This window comes from Larus michahellis, chromosome 5 (assembly GCF_964199755.1).
Source record: "Larus michahellis chromosome 5, bLarMic1.1, whole genome shotgun sequence".
NCBI classification, from domain to species: Eukaryota; Metazoa; Chordata; class Aves; order Charadriiformes; family Laridae; genus Larus; species Larus michahellis.
Window position 1 is genome coordinate 59,384,209 of NC_133900.1, and position 22,924 is coordinate 59,407,132.

A 22,924-nucleotide genomic window follows, 5' to 3' on the forward strand; every position below is an offset into this window, starting at 1 on the left:
TTAAGAATTTTATTAAATGAAACAAAATTAAGAGAAGGCGCAAAATTGGTTGTAGAAAGAGAACGAACAGTTTGTGGGAGCGTGCATTAAACCTCCTGCCTCGGGGAAGGAGAGGACTAATGCTGCCATATTCCACCCCTGCCTGTAAATATACACATGCTACTTTCTCTGCCTGTTTTATTGTAGGAATTTATCTAAATCACTGTTTACATCCCCTCTCCCCAAATGTAAAGGAATATATTTGTGCATGATTGGAAGCACAGGAAGAGGCCCTGAAATCCTCGGTTTTCACCTTCATCTCACAGAAAAGCAAGGGAAAGCTATGGGAAAATGAAGGAAAATATTTCCTCCTGTTTCCCCAGGTCCCTCTTTTGTTGGTGCACATGTTTGTCTGCACAAGCTCATCCACACTTACTGTGGAGCATGATAGAGTATTAACAATTCGTGCAGTTTGAACCTTGGATCTTTCAAGGTGTGTTTTCTTGTTTTGGTGTTTGGGTCAGGGTCTCTGCTTTGTAGCATTGGATTTTCTTTATGTGGCTTTGAGGCTTTTTTTCCCTCTTTCATTTTATTTGTGCTTTTTAAAGCAAGTTTTTCTAGCCTTTGTGACTGCACAGGAAAGGTTGAAAGGCATGTTGTCTGCATCATGCCAGTTCAGAAACCAGGAGAGAGAAAATCTGCCGAAAAATATATCACATTTTTAATATTTGATGATTTTAAGTCTGATGAAAGTTGGGATGAAAGTTGGGATGTAATTCATGATATACAAACAGATGAAATTGGTAATGCTTTCCTCACAAATATGATTAAGCCTATTTTTATACATGCTGACAATATTTGCAGAATCTAGTACAATAAATAGTTGGGTTTTTTCCTCCATAAGATTTTTTTAAATATAATTGAGATTGAACTTGCTGTAATGATTTTGGAATATTTAGTGCAGTTAGGGGGAGTTAGTTATATAAACAGATTTATTCAAATGTACTTTAATTATTGTCACGTAAATAGAAAAATGCAAACTAAGCAGTAATAATTTCAATAAACTGTTTCTTCTCCTTGATTCATAAGATACCCTAAAACTGTAATCTATTTCTATACTAAATGAATATGAAATGCAGAGATTGATGGTGCACAATGAAATCATAACTATGTATGTTGAACACTCTGGCTACCATGAACTCTGGTGTAATTTCTGAAGTCTATCACAATTCGTATTTTTAGAACTCATTTCTATGGGAGCAGCTTTATTATTTATATTTGCTGGTGTCTAGATACAGAGTAGACAGTTTCTGAAAAGGAGAAGATAAAAAGAGAAGGCTGGGCCTGAATCATACATCGGTCACTTATTTAAGTGTTAATTTGGTGCTGTTATTAGACTCTGTGCTCAAAGTAATTTCATTCAGAGGGTATAATTACTCAGTAAGAGTTAATGGCCTAATGGAATAAATAAATAAAACCACATGAGCGCTTGTTGCTAGAGACTGGTGATTAGTTTATGAACTTCACCACTAAATGGAAGCAGAGCCATGAACTCCCACGTCCACTGGTGGCTCTATCAGCCCTCCCACGTGAAGGGTGAATCGAGGCAGCCGGCACCCTTTGGAGAGTGTGTTTGCTGTGAAAAAAGGGAAATAGAGACCAAAACTGCATGGAGGGAATAAATTTGCACTGAGGGCAGCTTGCAAAAGAAACATCCGTGTGGTACAGAAGTTCAAAGTTAAGAATTTTCCAGACTCTGGTTATGAAGTTACGATCCAGTTCTGTGTTGTATGAGGTATCACGGAGATATTCAAATTCTTGTTTTCACTTCTGGCTCTGCATGAGCTAGGTTTCCAACTTCTGGCTTTCTGTCCTTTCGTCTCCAAGCAACAGCTTGACATACCAAAGATTAAAATCTCCTCGGGAGATTGTGATCAAACTGAGTGTAGTGCCATTTGCAAGTCGTTCAGAATGCCTTCAGAAAATAAGTTTACGGGTGTAGTGAACTTTTATTAGTAGTCAAGACTATGAATTTTGTTGTTAAGATGCACATACAGCCATTTTGCACCATTAATACTAATATTTCTGTTTTCAGGTGGATGTTGAACATGACCCTCAAACTGCATACATTACACTTCTGATTAATAACACCAACACGCTGCTCTCAACAAACATTACAGATCTTGTCCTCCTGGATAATATCACTGGTCTACATGTTCAAAAAAACAGTGGCAATAAGACCACAGATGGTATACAGATTTACAGGAAAAGGTTCTTGCAAGGTAAGAAAATCTGCAGGGAAATACCCCCGGTTATATGTGTGGATGAGCATCTGTTCAAATCACAACATTTATTTATTTATTTATGGTGGTGTAAATTCTCCAATTATCAGTTAATACAGGTGAAAAACTCTGGGAAAGGTTTCGTGCTGCAGTTTACAGTTCTATTAACTCACATTTTGGCTCCCACCTTTGAACTGCTTCTGATCTCCCAGGCACAGAAGTGAGCCTGTGTACTCTGTAACAAAGTCGCTGCCGTCAAAATGAAACTGAGTCTTTCATGATAGTATTTGTTCATTTTGGATATTTTTAAAAGCTGCTGCACAAGCCATTTTAATCAACATGACGAGTTTTCCTTCTCAAGCCAAGTGTGGCAGATTGGCTTGCTGAGGCATTGAGGTACCTTGGAATTGCGAAAGGCCATGCAAGCAGGCAAGATGATTCATCAGAAATAAGGCAGCTCTTCTCGGTATCTGTTCTTCCCCAGCTGAGCAAATTATAAAATCAAAGCAAGTAATAGAGAGAGAAGCCTGTTCTACTCTTGGAGACAGTCTGTTCCTTTGGTAGCAGTTGGATCATTGCACATTCATAAAATTTTACGTTTTTTGATTTCTTTATCTCCATTTTCCTAAGCACAAGCACGTAGAAAATTATCAGCTTGCTTTTGAGAGTCATGGTATTTCTCTTGGGGCTTCAGAAGTGTTCAGTAATATCTGCTTATGGTTGAAGTATCTAGGGTTATGATACTGTTTTACTGGTGAAAGACTTCCAAATAGGAAAGGGAAATAGGTAGACCTGGGGCTGCTGCCTGACTGCAAATGGATAGCTGGACTCCACTTCTAGTAACAGCACTGTGAGTAGTGGTACTCATTATAGGGGTGGTTTTTTTGAAAATGTCAAGGAATTGCTGACTCTCAACAGAAGTTCCTAAGAAAGAATGATCCCCGAGAAAGAACAGAAGAATGGTTTGTAGAGCTGATCTAGTAAACCAAGTTGGAGCAGTTGTTTAATTTGAAATTTCTGTATCTGGAATTGAAGCTAGCTTTTCCAGCCCATATACATTGCACGAATCAGCATGAAGAATACTGAAGTGGAAGAAAATCCGGCAGAAAGATTTCTGCATAGCTTAAGGTTTGGTTGTTACTATGTCAGTCCTGGACTCAGCCTGTACCTTGCCACTAGGGCTGGGCAGAAGGACTATGCCTGCACAGGCCCATGTACTGTCATGCTGCATGTTAGCCATAATAATTTTTCAGTGCATTGTGAATTGAAATTCATCTGCAATCTCAGTCAGATTTCTCTTTGGTTTCAGTGGGAGGAGAACCAACCAGTTAGTGGTTGTTATGTAGGCTGTCCATTTTATTAAAAAAAAATAATTATTTTTAAGTATATGTCATGGTTTCGGGTGGAGCAGAGCTAACTTCCTGTTCAGGGAGAGAGGCCCTTGATGATGCTTGTTGCTGTGGCAACCAGGGTCAGCTGAGTCCGGTGTTTACCCCGTGGAGGTACCACCTGTGGAGAGGAGGGGGCAGGTCAGACGACCCAAACTGACCAACAGGGTGCTCCATGCTCACTATAAAAGCTGAGGGTTCTGGAGTGGTTCTGTTTCCCCAATGAGTGATGCCTGAGGAGGACCCTGTCTGTTCCTCTGCCTTTGATCCCCGTGCGTGCATTCCTGAATCAAGATCTGGTATCAAGTTCCCATTCATCACTGAATCCAGTCTGGGACTTCCCCAGTGCCTGCCAATGACATCTCCCTGGGAGCTTGATATGGTTTTGTATATATCGCATCTATTTCATTATTTCCTTTTTATTTTATTATGTATTATTTATTAGTTTAGTTCTTCCTAAACTCATAAATCTCTTTATCTCTCTCCTCCCTCTCCTTGTCATTGGCCAACCTGGCCCAAACCGTGACATCTTCTGTTGAGTTTTAGCATCAGTCAAAGCAGCTGCTTTTCAGTAGCTTGAGGCATCATTTAGTGCAGTTTCCAGATTCTGGGCCAAATTTGCTTGACTTCTTAGAGGCAGCAGATACAAAGGATTTTGCTGGGTCCTGTGGCCATTGGCGAGGAACTGTCTACTCTGGACGCGGGGCATCTGCTGTGTTGGAAAGGAAAAGCTCCAGTGCTGTCACAAGCCTTCCCTAGTGATCTTTGAGAAATTTTCCTGGGAAAGAGCAAATCTATCCACATCCCTCCTCTCTGGACTATGCTGGTAGGCTCTGGCTGCCTCCTTTGCTGAATTCCCTTGAAGTCAGCAATGTGAGCTTACTGCAGCTCGGTTCCTAGGAGAGCACTTCAGCTGGTGAGGAAGCACAGTCTAAAGGGGAACCTAAAAAGCTCCTCAGATGTTTTATTCATATTGAACTTGCTTTTCAAATTTTGCAAACATCTGTAACTGCAGCTGAGCTCAGCTGGATGCTCAACCCTTCAGAGATTCACACCCAGTCTTCTTGTGTAAAAAAAGATGTGCAGCAGTTACTGGGTTGTTTTCAAGGCAATGTAGCTACTGTTCTGTTTATAACATCCAGATACACAATTACTTAGAGGCCACTATTGCACTGGTAGATGCATCTCACCTGCTCAATTTACACAGTTGGGCTTTTTTTCTCTTAACAGGTGGAGAATACTTTGCAATCAACTACTCTGCACTTCTTGATGCAAAAGAAATGTGGGATGGCAGGGTCTTGACGCTGCCTGTGAAGCTAACTTTCAGGAGTTCATCACAGGTATTCCCTTTGCAACTTTACTTTGCTCTTCAAAATTTTTGTAAAAAGTCTCCAAGGTGGTTCTTGTCTGTCTAAGCAATGAGGCCTGCGTGTAATGAAATGAGGTTTTTAGGCTTTCTGATTGTTTACCATGAATTTATAAATACATGAGTTATTCTTCATAGCTTAGGAATTCCTAGATTTCCTTAAATAGGTGAAGTATGTTTGTTTTCCTGTAGCTTTTCTCTCTACTTTTTGTATTTCTCTCCAGTTTATCTATGTGTCCTGGAAATAACGGTGTTCCACATACTTAGGTGTGCACTCCTGTAGTCTGTAAGAAATTGAAAGTTTTGCCATATTTTTATCAGAAAATAATTTCTTTTAACAAAAAAACAAGTTGCAGCAAAGGAGAACTTGCTTGCTTATGAGGAAGACACTTTTTTAGTATGACAGTTGTGAAGCTCTGAAAGAGATTTTTCAGAGAAGCTGAAGAATGTACATCGTTGGTAATTTTTGAGAACTCAGTTGCACCAGGCTCTGAGAAAACTGGTCTAATGCCGGAGTTAGCCCGGCTTTGAGTAGAAGACGGGACTAAGGCAGGACAAGTGGTTTCTTCCGAAGCAAAATTTTCCGATTCTTAAATACGTCTTGGTATTTTTTCTGTGGTTTTCATAATTGCATGTAATTAGAACCTGCAGATGTATTTTCATTTCAACTGCTGTATCTCCTTTGTTTTAGAGGAACAAGTGTTCAGTGTGCATGAGAGTGGTACTAAAGTGGTAGATAGCAAGACTTCAAAAAACAGGGAGTCTTAAGAGTAGAGACACATGCACTGACTTTGGCTCCTTTTCTGTGCATTTTCAGTCAACCTAGATTTTACAGGAATGGAAAAATGTAATTCTGTGAGCACCTGAATATGCCTCTCTGTGTTTAGAAGCAGAGCGTGTCCCACAGAGCAGCTGCTTCCATCTTAGTGTTACCCTTAAGTGCACTGCATTTTCCTATCAGATTTATTTCAGCTTTAAGCTTAATGAGAAGTATAGCTTATCTTCTAAGGAGAAGCTTTTCTAGAGACTCTGAGCTGTTTGCCAGTGGCTTCTGCGCATTTTTTAATGTTTGTAATATTTTTGTATCTCTCAGAATAAAACACATCTTGTATCATTGACAACATCGTTCACCATAACTGAAGAAGAAAAGACCAAGGTAAATTCTATGATTTGGTATTATATTGACTCTCTTCTTAAACTTACGGACAATCTAAACTAAATCCTAGGAGCTGAGGATGTACTTACATCTCATCACTTAGCTATTGGCTGTTAATCATACGCAAGTTCTGATTGTGTATGATTTTAAGGAGTCAAGATAAAGGGTCTTTGTTGTATTAAAGCAGCAATATTAAATATGGAATATCTACAAGCTTCCATTATATTCCTAGCCATGTTTTTTCATTTAAAGAATTGTCCAGGCACAGAGAACTGTGATGAGGAATATGTTCACCTGCTTCTGTGCAAAGCCACCAAGAGAAGGCCTTTTGCCTTTCCAAAAGGGTGGAGTTATCCTCCACCTATTGAGAAAAGGTTTCTGTATCATGCTGATACAGAAATCAAAAAATAGCTGTGTGGGGACCCTGAGAAATGAAACTGCAGTGAGAGAGGCATAGTTTATGTTTGACTTCTAGTCATCCTTCCAATATGACTTCCTGTTCTTGGCTTCTGAATTAACATGGATTCTAAGAGGCTAAATAAACTGTCCGAACTACATTGATTGCAGCAAACAGTGTTATTCTTCTAGATAATGTTTTATTAGAGAACTTCCCACTGCACCCATCAGTTTCATTGTTAGAGAGTAATCTCTTCATCAAACTTGATTTTCTCGCCCAACCCTTCATTACCTTGACAGTCTGCTGTGTTGCAAAGGGTCTTTTTTTAAGGAATTGTGGCTTTCTTGTGGATTATTTGTGATATCTTGCCCTCTTAACTTGTATTAGTGTAATAGATATAAGTCCAGGCTTGGCTTTCTCGTAATTGAAGATCAAGTGCCCATTCTGTTAAAGCCAGAATTAAACAGGATATGAAGTGCAACTGTGCATGAGCTAGAGAACTCATTGTTCCTGGATGAAGATCTAGTAAGATTTAAAAGGACTGGACATTTGTATAGCTAAGAATTATGCTTGAAATTACAATAAATGTATTTTATGGAAACTCTTAGCCTTAAAGGTATAAGCCATGCAGTAGCTGACTGGGTTAGGAAGATAGCTTCATGAATGGTTTACTGTAGAGTTCAGTGTGAACTGATCTGCAGCAGTTGGTGATGTCTAAGCTAAGACTGTAAGCTATGTTGGTCTCAGCCCACCATGAAAATTCCTGCAATCTATTACTATACTTAAAACTTTCCTAGTGGTGGTATGTTTTTTTTTTTTCCAACTTGAACCTGATAGTTAGACCTCAGCAAGTTCTTGGGGACTATTCCACAGTTAGGTAAAATTTGGTCAGCTTCATTTGAACTTACTAAATGAACAGGTTTTGTAATTACAACAAGTGGTAAAAGTGTGTGGAGAATAGTGTTAATTTTTGAAAAATAAAGCTTAGAAATTTTGGAACACATTATGTTTCACATGCATAATGTTTGCCTTTGGGCTGTGGCCAAACATAAGCTGTTCCAGAATGAAATCAGTTTGTGCAAGGAAATTATGATCCGCTGAAAAAGGTGTGATATATTATATTTCATCTGTATCTTTAGCTGTCATAAATGCTCTCAATCTCAGATTTTATTTATGAAAAATCATTATTTAAACCTGTTCGTGGGTGTGGTGAAGCCAACACACATGTGTTACTAAGTGAATACTAAATGTTGACTTTTGGGACAGAAAAGAGAAGTATTAATTACGTAGTCATGGCAGTTGGTCCTATCAGCTTTCACATAGTTTGCTTGTACACTTAGCTACTGTGCTGTTCTTTTGAGTTGTACAAACCCTGTGGATCTTCTCTTCTGCACCACTGGAAGAAAGTGCTTTGTTGCCTGTAACAAGGTAGTTTTGTGGGTTATGAAAAAAATATGGGTGTTGCTCATCTGAGTGTCTGTGCCAGATATCTTCCCACACTGCTTCAGGGGCTGTGAGTACTGCCTGCCTCTGCCCTCGGTTGGGTGATGTTGATGCAGAATAGGAAGCTGTAGTGAAAAGGGCAAAAGGAAGTTCTCCCATCTAAGCACATTGCATGGGATGGATGATAGTAATTACTTTGCTCTGATTTTTACTAGGCTTGCTTCCCTCAGCTTCTTTCAAATCAGTGGGAGCACAGCAGTTTTTGAAATAAACTTGGGCCTGTAATGCCTCTTCCCACTGTTGGGATTGCTTAAGAAGTTAGCTTAGGGTATGGGTTTTGAAGCTCGCTGGTCTGTCAGTGGTTTGAAGGTCAGCCTGCAGTGCCGACGCTGGTCCTACGCCATGGCTTGTGTAGGGGGGGCTCTGTCACCTGCCCCACAGCATCAGCTGTGATGCTTCAGATGCCATTAGGTGGCTGCTGTGTCCGCTTCCTTGGGTTTACAGCCCCCCAGTGACATGGACTCTCCTTCCAGAACCCATTTTCTTTAAGGATAAAAGCACAGATAATTCCCTGTTGATTTTTCTCCATCACTGCTTAACCTCTGACAGAACTGCCTGTTCTGATGCAGACTGACTGTCCTGCCATAGATCTCGCCTTTCACTTTACTTAGAAAGCACAGCATCATTCCCTAGCTAGCACTTTTTCTTCGTCAAAACTTAACCAGCTTCATTTCAGCTTCACTGAAACCATAGCCTCACCAGATTCCTGCTTTACCCAGAAGCCTAGAGAGATCCCTAAATTTCACAGAGTGCTTGCAAATTAGACAAATGCAAGTGAATTCAGACAAAGTGAAGAAGTGGTTCCAAAGCAGCAATTTTTTCCCTAAGTATTATCTACAGCATCTCCTGTTTCTTGAAAGTGGTGGGACCTCAGGCAGAGCCTTGGTGTGGCAAAGCTCAAGGAGAGCCTTTCTGTGATTCCCTCTTGACCAGCTAGTGCAAATGGAGAAGCTGAGACAGCAGATTGACTTAAGAGAAGTTGCATTTTTTCCAAGTCATGCTCTGTGACTGTTCAAGGGGAATGAGCTAAACACATTTGATCCGTGAAGGGATTAAACACTGGGGAGGGAGTTACTTGATATTTACATAATCATCTTTCAAATAAATTTAAAGATGACGATATTTTGATGCAAAGCGATGCAGCTTTAACTGAACTCATGGCAAGGAACTGGGGTTCAGTGCAGAGTCAGAGGAGGAGAGAGCTGGTACTGATGCTCATTTAGTTGTGCTGGATGTCCTTAGCAGTCAGCCCTGGTACAGGCGAGCATAATGGAAGCAACTGGCCAAACTAGTAGGAAGCTACATCAAGAAAAAAAATTTAGACAATGTGTTGGTAATTACACACAGAACTGGGGAAATTAATGTGTTGCTCCTCTCTTTCTTTTCTTTCTTGTTTCCATTTAAAACTTAATGATATTAAAAGGTATTAGGAGGAATTTGGCACATGGCTGGCTTACTTGGATAAATACTTAGTTCCAAAACATTATAGTGGACCTCAAAGTGCTTCAAGGGTTTCATTATTTTAGACTAAGCACATTAAAAAAATAAACCAAGCATACCTTTGTCAGTCAGAGCAATTGTTGATTCTACATGTACAATACTGTGAATAAACCTTGAATCTCCTTCTAGGAACTGTGCAAGTGCCAAATAGTAGCCTGTATTAATGTCTTGGTGATCTCCTTGATGCTCCTTGATACTGTCCTTGATTAGGCGATCATGTTGAAATCAATGAGTGCGAAGCATCTCCTGCAATTTTGAGGAGCTGAGTCTGTGAAACAACAAAGCCTGGCATGAAGCAGTTCCTTTCAGTTAGAGATATGACAGTTTTTCAGTGTACAAAAACATACCAGAGAGAGAACAACTGGGCAGTAAAAGGATAAAATTCTGCTGTTAAATTGGAATAAATCCTTTTCAAATTGTGGACTGCGTTTGATAATCGCTTCCTATGCAAAATTACATTGACTCCATGGAATGCTCTCAGGTCTCTACTCCAAGGGATGACCAAGCCCAGCTTGCAAGCAGCATGTTAATTATTTACACTCTAGCCCCAGCAGAGTGATTAGTTTGTGGTGAAACATTATACCAATAGCTGTGCTATGTTTTTTATCCAGAGATCTCAAAGAACTAAACAAACACTGAACCAACTTTTGCTACGTGGAGCATGAAGTAAAAATTAATTTTTAATGCAATTCAATTTAAAGATTAAATTAAGAGCTAAAGTGAAAGGCCTACAAAATTGTTAGCTGGCTCGCGGTTCTGGTGTTTCTGCTGATTTTTTTCAGAGCCTTTAAGCAACATCAAATGCCATCGATTTCAGGCAGACTTAGGAGAGTTTGGCAACACTGGAAAACAGACTATTAAGTACAGGACACCCAAAAGTCACAGAACCTAGAATTCAGTCTGTAGGAGTTCTGTTACTTGGAACTACACAAGAATTTGGACTAGGTGATCATAACAAACCATGCTGACTTGAAAACCAATGGAAAATAGACACTTATTTGAAAATATTAATAAAAATGTAGTAATTATAACAATGCTGAGAAACCCTGGAGTCATGTGAAGCCATTTAAAAATAATTTACTATGCTGCTTACAGTTACAATCTTTTAGTCTGATCTTTATATATATTTAAAATGTAGTTTTAATAATATGGTCTTGTAATTTCAGGTTTCGTACAGCCATGCCATCCATGCTTCAGGGTTCTTCATTGCTTTTTTTGTTTCCCTTGTATTGACATGTGCTATTTTTTTCATTGTTTACCGAACGCCAATATTAAAATGGAGTTTCCATAGTAAAAACCAGGTGAGTCATACTATCTGTAACAGTACCTTATTTAAATTTTTTCATTGATCTTACCTGATGATATAACTTGCTAACTAATACAGATTGTCTAAAGAGTTTTTGAAGATAAATAAAAAGACACCAAGTGATGGATTGGATTCACTGGTAATGTAATCTACACAACTTCTAATCTTTAGCACAATCAGATTTAGAGGGGAGTGTAAGAATGATAATCTGATCAAAAGAACTGCTGTCAGTACCTGGATGATATTCTGTGATAGCTTCAGACTGGAGGGAGATTACCCTTTGGCTATTAGTTGCTTTTTGTATTCCTCTCTTCCTCCTCTCCGTCCCTCGAAATGAGAGGCAGGATGTCTGTAGGTTATAAGCAGTTGCCCAGTTGAGTAGACCACTCACCTCGAGCACAGCAGACTTGGGTCCAGTCCAAATTGTATTTCTGATTATCAGGAATAGGGATTTGAATTTAGGTCTCAGTTCCTTGGGTGTGCCTTTATCTCTTGAGTGATTAAGCAAAGCAGTTGGGTTTGGGGGTGGAGCATTTTCAGTGTTCTTTATCCAAGCTGTGCCAATTTGGAGAAAGTATTTCAGTACATACTGGGACAGAGAGAGAAAATAGTGTCTGATAAATATTCATCAAGTTGGCCCGATTTCCAGCCCTTGTTTCTATTAATTATTTATGTAAAGTGGAGCAACTTAAATGGGAGGGAGCTAGAAATCTCAATCAGAATATTACAGAGATTGGAGCAGTCCTCTAAGAGGGGTGTGCTCAGAAGTTTGAACTGCTCCTCTGCTCGGATAGCAGTGGATCTCCCATCGCTCTGGACTGACCAGAGGAGCTCACAAATCACATCCAGCCTTATTTTCTGTGGTTGAAAATTACATCTGCATTAACAATGTTTATTTCTTTTATGCCTGAAAAAATAATCCCTTAAAATGAAAAGGGCGTGCCTTGTTTCTTTTTACAGAAAAAGCTGTGATAATGAAATCATTAAAAAGGGCCAATTTAGTCCTAGCATCAGATATTTATAGTGGGTTTTTGTATAGTAATTTTATTAGCCCTGAGTCTTAAAGGAGTCTCACTGAACTGTGAAGTAACCTGAGTTACTTCCGTCATTCATAGGATTAGTTTTTTCATGTTCTTCACCTCATAATACTGTAATCTTGCCACATACAATTTGTCTACCATGATAATTTAAAAAAAAAAAGGCCTAGAAAGTTTATAGTGAAAGATAACCTCCTAGAATCACAGAACTGTAGGGCTTGGAGGGGAACTTTGGAGATCATCTAGTCCAACATCCCTGCCGAGGCAGGTTCACCTAGAGCAGGCTGGACAACAAGCCTAGTGAAGTCAATGTAAAGTCTTCCATCATCTCCATTCATTTCTTCATTTGCATTCCAGATCAGTTCAGCCCAAACCAAAAGTAGTATAATTGATTTCAGATCATAGAATCATAGAGTGATTAGAGTTGGAAGGGACCATAAATATCATCTAGTCCTGACCTTGAACACCTCCAGGGATGGGGCATCCACAACTTCCCTGGGCAACCTGTTCCAGTGTCTCACCACCCTCACAGTAAAGAATTTCTTCTTAATATCTAATCTAAATGTACCCTTTTTCAGTTTAAAATCGTTATCCCTCGTCTTACCACTACACTGCTTGACAAAAAGTCCCTCCCCATCTTTCCTGTAGGCCCCCTTTAAGTACTGGAAGGCCGCTATAAGGTCTTCCCGGAGCCTTCTCTTCTCCAGGCCGAACAGCCCCAACTCTTTCAGCCTGTCTTCATAGGAGAGGTGCTGCAGCCCTCTGATCATCTTCGTGGCCCTCCTCTGGATGTGCTTCAACAGCTCCATGTCCTTCTTACGTTGGTGGCTCCAGAGCTGGATGCAGTACTCCAGGTGGGGTCTCAGCAGAGCACAGTAGAGGGGGATGAATCACCTCCCTTGACCTACTGGCCATGCTTCTTTTCATGCAGCCCAGGATGTGGTTGGCTTTCTGGGCTGTGGACGACCGTTGTCAGCTTAAGTTGAGCTGCTCATCAACCAACATCCCCAAGTCCTTCTCAGGGCTGCTCTCAATCCGTTCTTTGCCCAGCCTGTATTCAGATACATATCTGAATTGCACAATCTCTTTATACCCTTTTCAGCTGTACAGCTTGATGGTGTGTAGGAACCTTCTCACCCAGAGTTACCCGCAATAAATTAGATCAGATACTTAGTAATAATTTGTTTTATAATCTGAAGCTTACCTCTTTTATTTTTTTTAGGAGATACGGCATGAACTCAGCCAAAATCACAAACTGGAGCATTCTCAGTTTAATTCAGGTGATCTTTTTAGTGAAGATATAATTATGAACGACCAAATCATCGATATTCTGTCCTTTGAAGAATCTGGGAATATGCTTCAGGCTTTAGAAGAGTAAGAATTCACTGCTATTACATCACATTTGTTAAATTTATCAGCAACCGAACCTTTGAATATGTTTTGAGTATCTGCCCTTTAATTTTTTTCATAGTGTATGTTTATGCATATGACTGCACTACCTTAGGTTTTTGAACTGTATTAAATAGCCATCTGTGGGAACTAAAAATCGTCATATTTCTTATTGCTTCACCTGTAGAAGTCACAGCTCCATCTGGGCCTTAGGCATGCATGTTTTCCAATCCAAATGAACATCTAGTTTTGCCTTTCTGTTGTTCATTAAGTAAAGGGAAATTTTTTTCTGTGCAAGAAAATGTTGAAAGAGTAGTTTCTGCTATTGCCGAACACGTTCTGCTTTCAAGAGGGTGGCTTTTTTCCTAGAAAAGAGAGCCCCTAGTGGGTGCCAGCATTGCTGTGTAGTAGCATATTTTGGAAACACCTGGATCGGAATCTGAAGAGTGACAGTTCGTAGTGCTGCCAGAAAGATACCACGTAGCTGCAATTGTAAGGACCACTGGGTAGAGCAGAGAAACTCTCCTGATATTGTTGAAAGGCCAGTCAGGGCTGTTTGACAGAAACATGCCGCTGTTAAAGGTCATCTATTCTTCAGCTGAATTTGATAAAAAGGTCTGATGTGAGGACAGAGCACATTTTGTTTGTTCAGTCTTACCGTTAGCTTCTGGCAAGTCAGGTTACAGGCAGTATTATGCAACTATAAAATCTGTAGAAGCTGAAAAGGAAAAGTTACAGGACCATGAAAGTAATTTTCTTTCTTAAAGGGTAACTAACAGCATTATTATTTCCTGCATTTCCTTGGTAATCGGGTTATGTCTAAATTGCACGTTGGTCCTTGCTTTTATAACTATATAGCAGTTTAGGTTTTGAGAAGACTTATCCTGAAAATCATTATGTGAATAGTAAGAACACAATCAAACATTTTTTTAACTTGCTCTAGTATTAATTTATTTCAGTGATAGTGAATATCTAGCTAGTTTGAAAAAAAAAAATAATGGTGGACTATTTGCAGATATGTAATGATTTAGAAAGGTAAATATTCTTGCAAACCTTTGGATAGGATTATGTTTATAACTGGATTATTTCTAAAACCATAAAACAGGATTCATTTCTCAGCATGAGTATGTATCCAGGGGCTAAAGTTTTAATATTCTTATGCAGTTAGCACAAATCTCTCTTGCTTCTGCTTCTTTCCTCACAGTTTCTATGTTCTCTGCCTCTAAGGAGGTAGAGCATTGCAGTGAATAAAATAGATGCCCATTAAACACTCAACCTTCTTCATCTTCTGAGTTATCTTCCTTCTTCCAGGATGAGGATAGTAGATGGACCACAAAGGCATCCAGAGTTATAGCGGTTCCTTCTACAAAAGCAATGAGTGATTCCTGATCCCTATTTAGATTATCCTAGTTCTTCTCGTTTCTTGTAGTTTTAAACTGGACCTTCTGACTTGTTTGCTGTTAGGAGGTGACACGCAGATGCACTTACAGTGGTGGGTTTTTTTTGTTCTTTCCCTCTTTTTGTTGTCACTCGTCGAGTATGTGTATTCAGTTACTACACACCTGTTCTTCTCCTCTTGTACTGGTGATGCAGTTTGTCTGACTGAGTGAGGATCTCTGCAATATGAACTCCTACACCAAGTTGCCCTGGGTTCCCTTTTTTACTCAGGGGTGAAAAAGGGCACTTCTAGGATATAATTATTCTCATCCTAAAGTAGACTTCCAAAAATGAGTTGTATGGGTGCTGCTCCGACTGACCCTGAAGCCTGGTCTGATTAGCTCAGCTGTAGGGGTCTGGAGGTGGGTGACATATCCTAGTCTTGTTGGTCAGAAAGGGTACAGAATTACTTTAATGTCTATGTTAAATAAATGCAATATTGTTTCTGCTTTCTTCAGTAGCTGTAATACACCCTGTATTTTATCTCTCATTGTTAACACTTCGATATTTAGCTTAGGATGCTTCCTCATCTCGTAATCATAGAATCATAGGTTTGGAAGGGTAATGTTGGTTCCTTATGCATTCTGCAAGTTGAGGTAAAGCAGTCCTTTAATTTCTGATCTATATTCCTTAAGCGTTTTATTTTAGTCTTGTACTTCATCAACTGTTGGATGTTATCCAGGTTTTTAGCTGATTCCAAAGACAAAGAAAAAACAATGGACCGTTGCCTTAGGAGCTTCTATGACAGTGATATAGGCTAAAACCAGAATGGAGTAATCCTTCTTTTTACTGAATTACCTACTTTAAGGATAGTGATTTGCAAAATGTAATGGGAAAAAGAAAGATGGTGCATTTGTGATTTATTAATGGATAATTGCAGTCATTTGAGTGGATTCTGTTTGAATGAAGTGTTGTGATTTTACTAATTGTGGTCACAATCAGCTTTTCAACAATGTTGCATTTTGTTTTATTACATTTATCATCACCCAATAGAATAGTTGGGCTTTCTTGCAAGGAACTCGGGAACGAGGTTTGTATTGTCATAGGAGTGGCAGTATACTGAGGATAAAAACCAGACTTGTATTTTGAGCACAATTTTTTCATGTCATATGTATACCAATATGAATTTTAGCATCATAATCCTGGGTTTTATTGTTTGGGGAGGCAAAAGTATAGGGGCTTTTGTTAGAAAGCTTTTGATACTTTAGATCTTTTCAACCAACCAACAACATCTTGCTTGTATGCTAGTTTGATAATTCCTTCTGCATGTATTGGTGCAGCTATGTGTCACTTTCTCTACGACCCTATGTATAAGCTTGACAACGTAATTGGTATATTCTTTTTAAATTGCGCTATGATAGTAAACACCAGTGGAGTCACTCTGGTGCTTTGTTCTTTTGTCCTGACACAAATGAGAAAATTACTCAGAAAAGTAAAAGCCATGGGATTTTTTTGTCCTCTTTATGACGTAAAGCAATGTTAATAGTTGATGTCTTCTATGAAGTGACAGTGCCAAATTGTTTAGCAAATACATTAGGAGCATGTGTTCAATATTTATGGACAGGGACATCTTTGGAGTGTAAACAGTTTGCAATGTCAGGAGGATTAGCTAGAGAACAAAACATACTTTTAATATTTCATTAGGAAGCTTCTTAGTTGCTCATTTTGTGAGTTTTGTCTTAATAAGTCATATCCTTGATGTACATGTATGCTCCAAGTATGGAGCAAAATAGCTTGGCTTTTATTCTCAGAAGGTTCCTTATTGTGTATCTTCCTGAATATTGGCCCATTGGCAATGACTGACAATAAGAAGAAGCTATATGATTTGAATATTTGATGTGTGTAGTAGAAGATCATGTTCCAAAACGTTGTGGGTGTCTTTTTCTGTATGTCTAGAACAGAATATGAAGACAGCTGAGCAGTTTGGGTTTCTGTCCAACGTGATGAAATCTGATCATGCTTATAGTCTTAGAAGATACAGATATGTTAAAGGCAACTTAATTTCTTTAAATGGCTTTCCACTACTACAGTTTTTCTTTTTCATCTTCCTTTTGTATAGCTATGCTTCCTTGAGTTTGGCAAAGCTCTAGCTGAACTCGAACCTGCTTGCTGATACGCCATGCATACTGCCAATTACTTCGTGAAATCGCTAAGCAATACGCATGTATTGCAGCTGATTTTTTCTGATGGTAGAGAGCATTGAGGCCAATGTACTAGAGAACAGGATCAAACTGTCTCCAGAGAGCCTTGACAGAAAAGTCAAAAACAATTTACTACCATATTAGAAGTTCACTTTTTCTTTCTAAATGTAAATTTCTTGCTGTACATCTCAACTTAATTTGCTAGGGAGCAAATGTGTTTTGTTTTTTTTTTTTTAACCCTGAATTCAAATGGAAAGTAAGAATAAAAGATCACATTCTCACAGCAGTTAGACCTGAATATATCACATTGATATAACGATAAGATACAATGAATACACATGGAATGAACACCAAACGCTGAATTTGTAGTTCTGTGTTATGCATGCTGTTATAAACTTGACAAATGTGTAAACTATACATTTTTTTTCCATTGGAGAAACTCAAATGCTTAATAGGTGACAGGAGTCCATAAGACAGGGGAACTGAAGAAAGCAAGTAATTTGAATGAATTAATATCTTCTTTTCATCTTAAAAATGGCACTTCTCTTTGTTGGCTAACTATGAAGAAATTTTGTTCAGAATTATATGGGTCATTTCTGCTGTCCACCCAGAACAATTTTTCTCATCCAGAAAACAGTCCGCTTTTGAGAGCGGTGCTGTTAGTGATGCTTTATTCCATATCATTTTGAAAGAAGATTGGTATCTCCTACTGTTCCCTGTCATCTGAATACTCACCCTGTCTGAGTAGATCAGAAAAATCTGAGTAGATCACAGCAAAGTTGGAAGCTCCTCGGGCATTAATGCATATAGCCATAATATTTATTTATGTTTTTGTTAGTATCCAGGCTGAAGTTGGTGCTTTTAAAATCAATGGCAAAATGCATGACGACTTCACTGGAAGCAGGACTGGAGTCTTTTTTACGCTCTTTTTGCATAGTAGTTTTTCAGTGAAGTACCATTGTCTGAGCTCTGTTGCAACAGCTGTATTGTAGCTGGCTGTACTTTTAAAATTGGTTAATTGGTTTGATGAAGATCACTAATTTATCAGTTTTCTTATTTTCTGCAATCAAAACAGAAGTTCTCAGTCTCTTAAATGCAGGATTTCTCAAATATTTTTTAAACAGATTAATTTAAGAATTGAAATGCCTTCTCTCTGTTGCTGTGGAGAGTTAAAGGAATTCGATAGTGAAACTGCTTCCAAATCTAGTGCTTAGACTTTTGGCAGGTTTTTGTTAATCTTTTTTTTTTTTTTTTTTTTCTTCCCTGAAGAGCCATTGGTGTCTCAGCTCAATTTATCATCATCTTGAGTTTTGTGGGTTTTTTTAAATTTTTGGCTATACATCATGAGAATCCTATTTATGGTTTTGTCAGCATCTTGGCTTTTTCTGGAAAGCTAAACTTAACCTGTGACTCATCCCTGTGAAAGCATCCTTAGATAATCATCACATACCTTTCTTAGCAATTTTACCTATTGAGGAGATGTCCTGTATTCTCTGGAGGTTCACGTTTCAGCTATGCTGAGTTTACGCTTAGCTGTTTAAGTGTCACAAGACTGATGTTCCCCCAGTTCAGAGCTGGCTGCAGGCCAGTACAGTGCTGGATGCAGGCCAGTACAGCTACTGGTGTAGGACAGAGCATCTTCAGACCTCCTTTAACATAGGCAGGCTGTGCCCAGCCTGGCCACAAGCAGAGACCAGGGAAAGGCAACATGCCCTGCTCTGGCATGGGAAAGATGAAGAATTTGAGCAGTCAGTAGCTGTTGGTGGCCATTCAGAGCTTATGCCATTACCTCTACTTCTACTTCAGCACAGTTTTGGTCTCCTGCAAAGATTTACACCTTGTCGTGCCACAGCCTGTGTAAATCCCTGCCCTGAAGCGTTTGCAGTCTCTGTTGTGACTGGACCCAGCAGGAGAGTGTGGGAAGCAGAGGAGGGAAAGAAGGAGGGGAGAGGCAGAAGGGAGGAAGCTACAGCACTGCACACAGGGTCTGCATTGGCAGAGCAATTAAAAACAAAAACCAAAAAAAAACCAAGAAAAAAAAAGCAAGAAAGAAAAAAAACACAGCTCATTTTATTGAAGTTGTATTACCCTCAATAAATGGATGATTTAGGAAACAAACCACATCTGCAACTGAAGACCTTTGCCCGTTATACTTGAATTGGTTTTCTTCTCTTACTGTTACAAAAGCCAGCAGTGGCACAGATTGTTTCACGTCTCGGCTGTATGACTCTGCCTGTCCGACCCTCTCTCCATCTTCACTTCTCTGAAGTGTGACAAGGCAACACAGACCATAATGCTGCTTCTTTGTCCTCCTTTTCCCTTCCTCACTGCAGCTGTACCATTGGCACCGTGCCTGCGGATGCAAGAGACCTGTGCTGCTCTGGCTCAGGTGGTAGCAGTGGGTACCACCGGGCTGGGGATGGTTGTGTGTCTGTCTGTCCTTCCCCGGCTGCATTCCTCTCTCCAGCAGGAGCTGGTGCAGCTGCTGTGCCCTGGTGCTCTGAGTCATGGCTGTAGCGGGGTGTCTGGGACAGTGGAGACAAACTGTCCACAAATAGCCATAAATTACACACTTTTCAGGAGCATTGTGTATCACAAAGAGGTGCTTTTGCGGGAACTGTTACCACAGGGCTCCATTCTCCTCTGGATGCTGTTGTAATACGTATGCTACTAATTGGCTACCATTTGCAGATGAGAGATAAGTCTTATGAAAATGATAAGAAAATTTTCTGTTTTGGTGAGAAAATGTTACCGAAGGGGAGTTTACTTGATGTTTCTCTCCCCTTTAGACTTCAGAAAGTTGTGTCACAGTAGTTTCTTACCTTTGTGAACTCTGAATTTGTTTTAAAAATGTGTCAGAAAGCCATTAGTTCATTTTAGGACTGTTAAATTCAGCAGCTATTAATTCTCCTGTTCAGAAATGCCCTCTGTGGGCCTCTGATTTGAATAATAAGACTTAAGGACACAATTATTTTGTAGCTAATGAGAGGTTTCCTTTTTTGTGATGTGTTGTGTTCTTTTTTTAAATTAACAATAGTTGTTTCTTTGCTGACCCTAGCTGCTTTCCTGTATTCTTTTATTAGGTCTGTGGAGGACATCAGATGCTCAGGCACACTCTCTGCTTCTTTGTGTTTGGCGTCTGGGGTTCTCCCCTCCCAGATCTTCTCTGACAGATCTTTAAATCCTCTTCCTCTTCAAGTGAGTGAAAAATCTTTACACTTGCCGTTTGCAGTTTCATTTTCTGTGTGTCTGTTCACCTTTCCTCTCCCCACACTTTTGTACCACCTGCCGTCTGTACTGTCCTCATCCCTTCTCTGCGTGCTTTGTCCAACAGAAGCTTTGATCTTTTTCATTAATAGGTTGCCATCTGCTACCTGTACTTCGTTGGCTTTCATGTTTCTATTATGGTGAATATGCTCACGAAGAGATGCGAGACCTTTTAAACATGAATTGCCGTAACAAGCAGAGTGCAGAGCATTTAAAGCAACTTATTAAATCTACCTCGGTTTGAGGAGGCACAGAGTGCCAGGTTAGGATTTTTTTTTTTTCCTAGGTGTCACAAAACATTGCACACTTAATCTGTGTAATCGTAAGCATTGTTCTTCTGATAGACTTGTGTCTGAAAGCATTTGGTTTATTATACATACAAGATTCCTGTTTTGTACTGACTGTTGTCATCTAAGACTCCAGGACTGTGTTGATGCAGCTTGTTAAGGCCACCCTCAACCTCTCATTTGGAGTGAGAGCTTGAAGCAAGGTTTCTGGTGCATGTGATGAGCTTGTCTCACTCCCAGTGGCTGCGGTGTGGAGGAGGCAGACCAGAAGCAGAGCACATCAGGTGGAAGGTACATTTCAAATTTTTACAGACATGACCTTTCTTCAGCTGCCACTGAAAAAGGGGTAATGGTCTAGCTGTGGTCTTCCAGGATGTGACCTGGGAAAGCTTTGGCTTGTAATTACTTTTTCTCCAGGCTATTACCCTTGGGTTGGTGGAACAGTTCATGTGCTGCTTCTGCTTCATTGCCTTCTTCACAGATGTGCTGTCAGGAACATGGAGGGTGAGAGTTGCAGATTGAATACACCTGAGCTCTTAACAGCTCTTAACATCACTCACTTGCTGACACATGAGCATCAGGTGAATTACACCTATTGCTCCTCCTGTGTTTGGCATCATGATCTTGAGGAGCAGAATTAATTGGGTACCGTAGTTATCTTTGTGGGCAAGAAGGAGTATGGGAAGCTTACTCAAAATGAAATCGGATCTAGTCAGTAATGACTTGCACTAAATAGAAAGAAATGCTGTGGAAAGACTGAGGGAAAGGTAACAATAGGAAACAAATATTGTGATGGGTTTTGGTTTTCGTGTTTGTTCTTGAGTTCACTGCTGAAGAAGGCTGGAAAAATAGCAAGGAGGTGGGTGAGGAATGGCTTGATCTTTTTTCAAAGCATGCTGGAAAAAGTCCGGCATTTGTGGTAAGAAATAAATGTTGTGTTATGTTATGTATCAACGTGGTGGAACTGTGAAGTGTTTCCTTCCAGGGTGAGAGAGAAGGAATTCTTACCTCAGTAAGAAAGGGTTATTAGGTGCTGTGACCACCATCTATCAGTGCACACATGAAGGACAGAAAAATAATGACTACAAAACTTGTTATTCCAGCAAACAAAGAGAGTTGGAAGTTGAAACTAATCAAATTCAAGCTGAGGATAAGGTGACCATTTTTAGGATGTAAAGGAATTATCAAGTGGAAAAATTAATTAAAGTGTTGCTTAGTTCTCTATTAGGGGATGCTTGAAAACCAAGATGAGATGTTTCTCACAAAAGACAGGTATGCTTCAATTAAATCAGAGCTCCTGGACTTTAAGCAGGAATTAAAACAGAAAAATAAATCCAATGGCTTGTATTTTACAGGTTAATAATGAATTGGTGAATCTATGAAGGGAAGCCTTCTACTACTGCCTGGCAATCATTAGGGAAATGTTATAGCATCAAGCTCCTGTTTTCTGTTCCTTCTTTTTATTTAAATGCATTTGCGCAAAACCGAAACACATTTTTTTTTAAGTTAGTTGTCATAAGTAAACAGCTTAGTACCAGCTGGCAATGTCAGCAAAAGTCCAAGGACTTCTGTAAACAGAAAGACTTAAGAGAAAGTACGGATCTGCACTACCCATTTGAAGTGCTTGCTGTGTTGCATCAACATCCTGTTCCCTTGATCCTACCATCCCTGTCCTCTGTGGCTGCCACTGTCCTGGACCGAGAAGGACTCTCCCCAGGAAGCGGGAGCAGATCAGCGCCCTGGGGGACTTGACCGTGGATGTAGCTGAACACCACCTAAGAAGGCTGTGTAGCTGCAGGTGCTGTCCTGCAGTGCCCATCTGTACCCAGCACAGAGAAGCTGGATAGTTGTGTTGTCTTGGGGACATTATAGAAAAAATTAGCTCTTGCAGGATTTTCAAATTACTGTGAAGAATGTTTCAGGCACACAATGTTTCAATCACAGGGATCTGGCCCCATGCAGCAGTGATTTCTGCTCCTGAATGGAAGAAAGCTGGGCGGGTGGGGGAAATGGAGGAGGTTTTGCAGCTGCAAACAGCCAGCCTTGGGGCAGATCACCAAGACAAGTATGGGCATCGCCAGTGCATTTTGAGGGTTTTGACAGACTGCAACAGAAAAACCTCTCTGCCTCTTTGTGATCGATTATCATAGCTTAAGCTAATGTCTCTTAAATACTTCAAGTATTTGAGTCATGGTAAGAAAACAACTTAATTGCATCCTATTGATTTCTAAATGGGAAAAATACATCTCTTGTGTTTAACAGAGGGACAGTGATAATAATGCATCACTGATTTACTTCTTAGTTAAACTTTATTTGCTTAACTAAGGAAAGTCCGTTTGACAAAAAGGTGAAGTATATATAGATTTGCATGCTTTGATATATACCATTCTGAATGTAGTGTCATTGTGCTTTGCAAATCTTGCCAAGACCTTTGCTATGGATTTGAAATTTATTCTAAGATTTGACAATGGAACAAATCAAACCAATAA

The 22,924-nt window shown here is 39.7% G+C and overlaps 1 protein-coding gene across 4 annotated transcripts in view; it reads left to right on the forward strand.

Annotated features, from left to right (window-relative positions):
* The window catches only part of EVC2 (EvC ciliary complex subunit 2), an 81,722-nt gene that overhangs the window by 14,351 nt on the left and 44,447 nt on the right, over positions 1 to 22,924 (forward strand). For all 4 annotated transcript variants that reach the window (XM_074587579.1, XM_074587581.1, XM_074587580.1 and 1 more), the window contains exons 5-9: positions 2,075 to 2,261; positions 4,880 to 4,989; positions 6,109 to 6,171; positions 10,738 to 10,872; positions 13,137 to 13,288. In XM_074587579.1, coding sequence (XP_074443680.1) covers positions 2,075 to 2,261; positions 4,880 to 4,989; positions 6,109 to 6,171; positions 10,738 to 10,872; positions 13,137 to 13,288 — 647 coding nt within the window. The remainder of the gene's footprint in view (positions 1 to 2,074; positions 2,262 to 4,879; positions 4,990 to 6,108; positions 6,172 to 10,737; positions 10,873 to 13,136; positions 13,289 to 22,924) is intronic.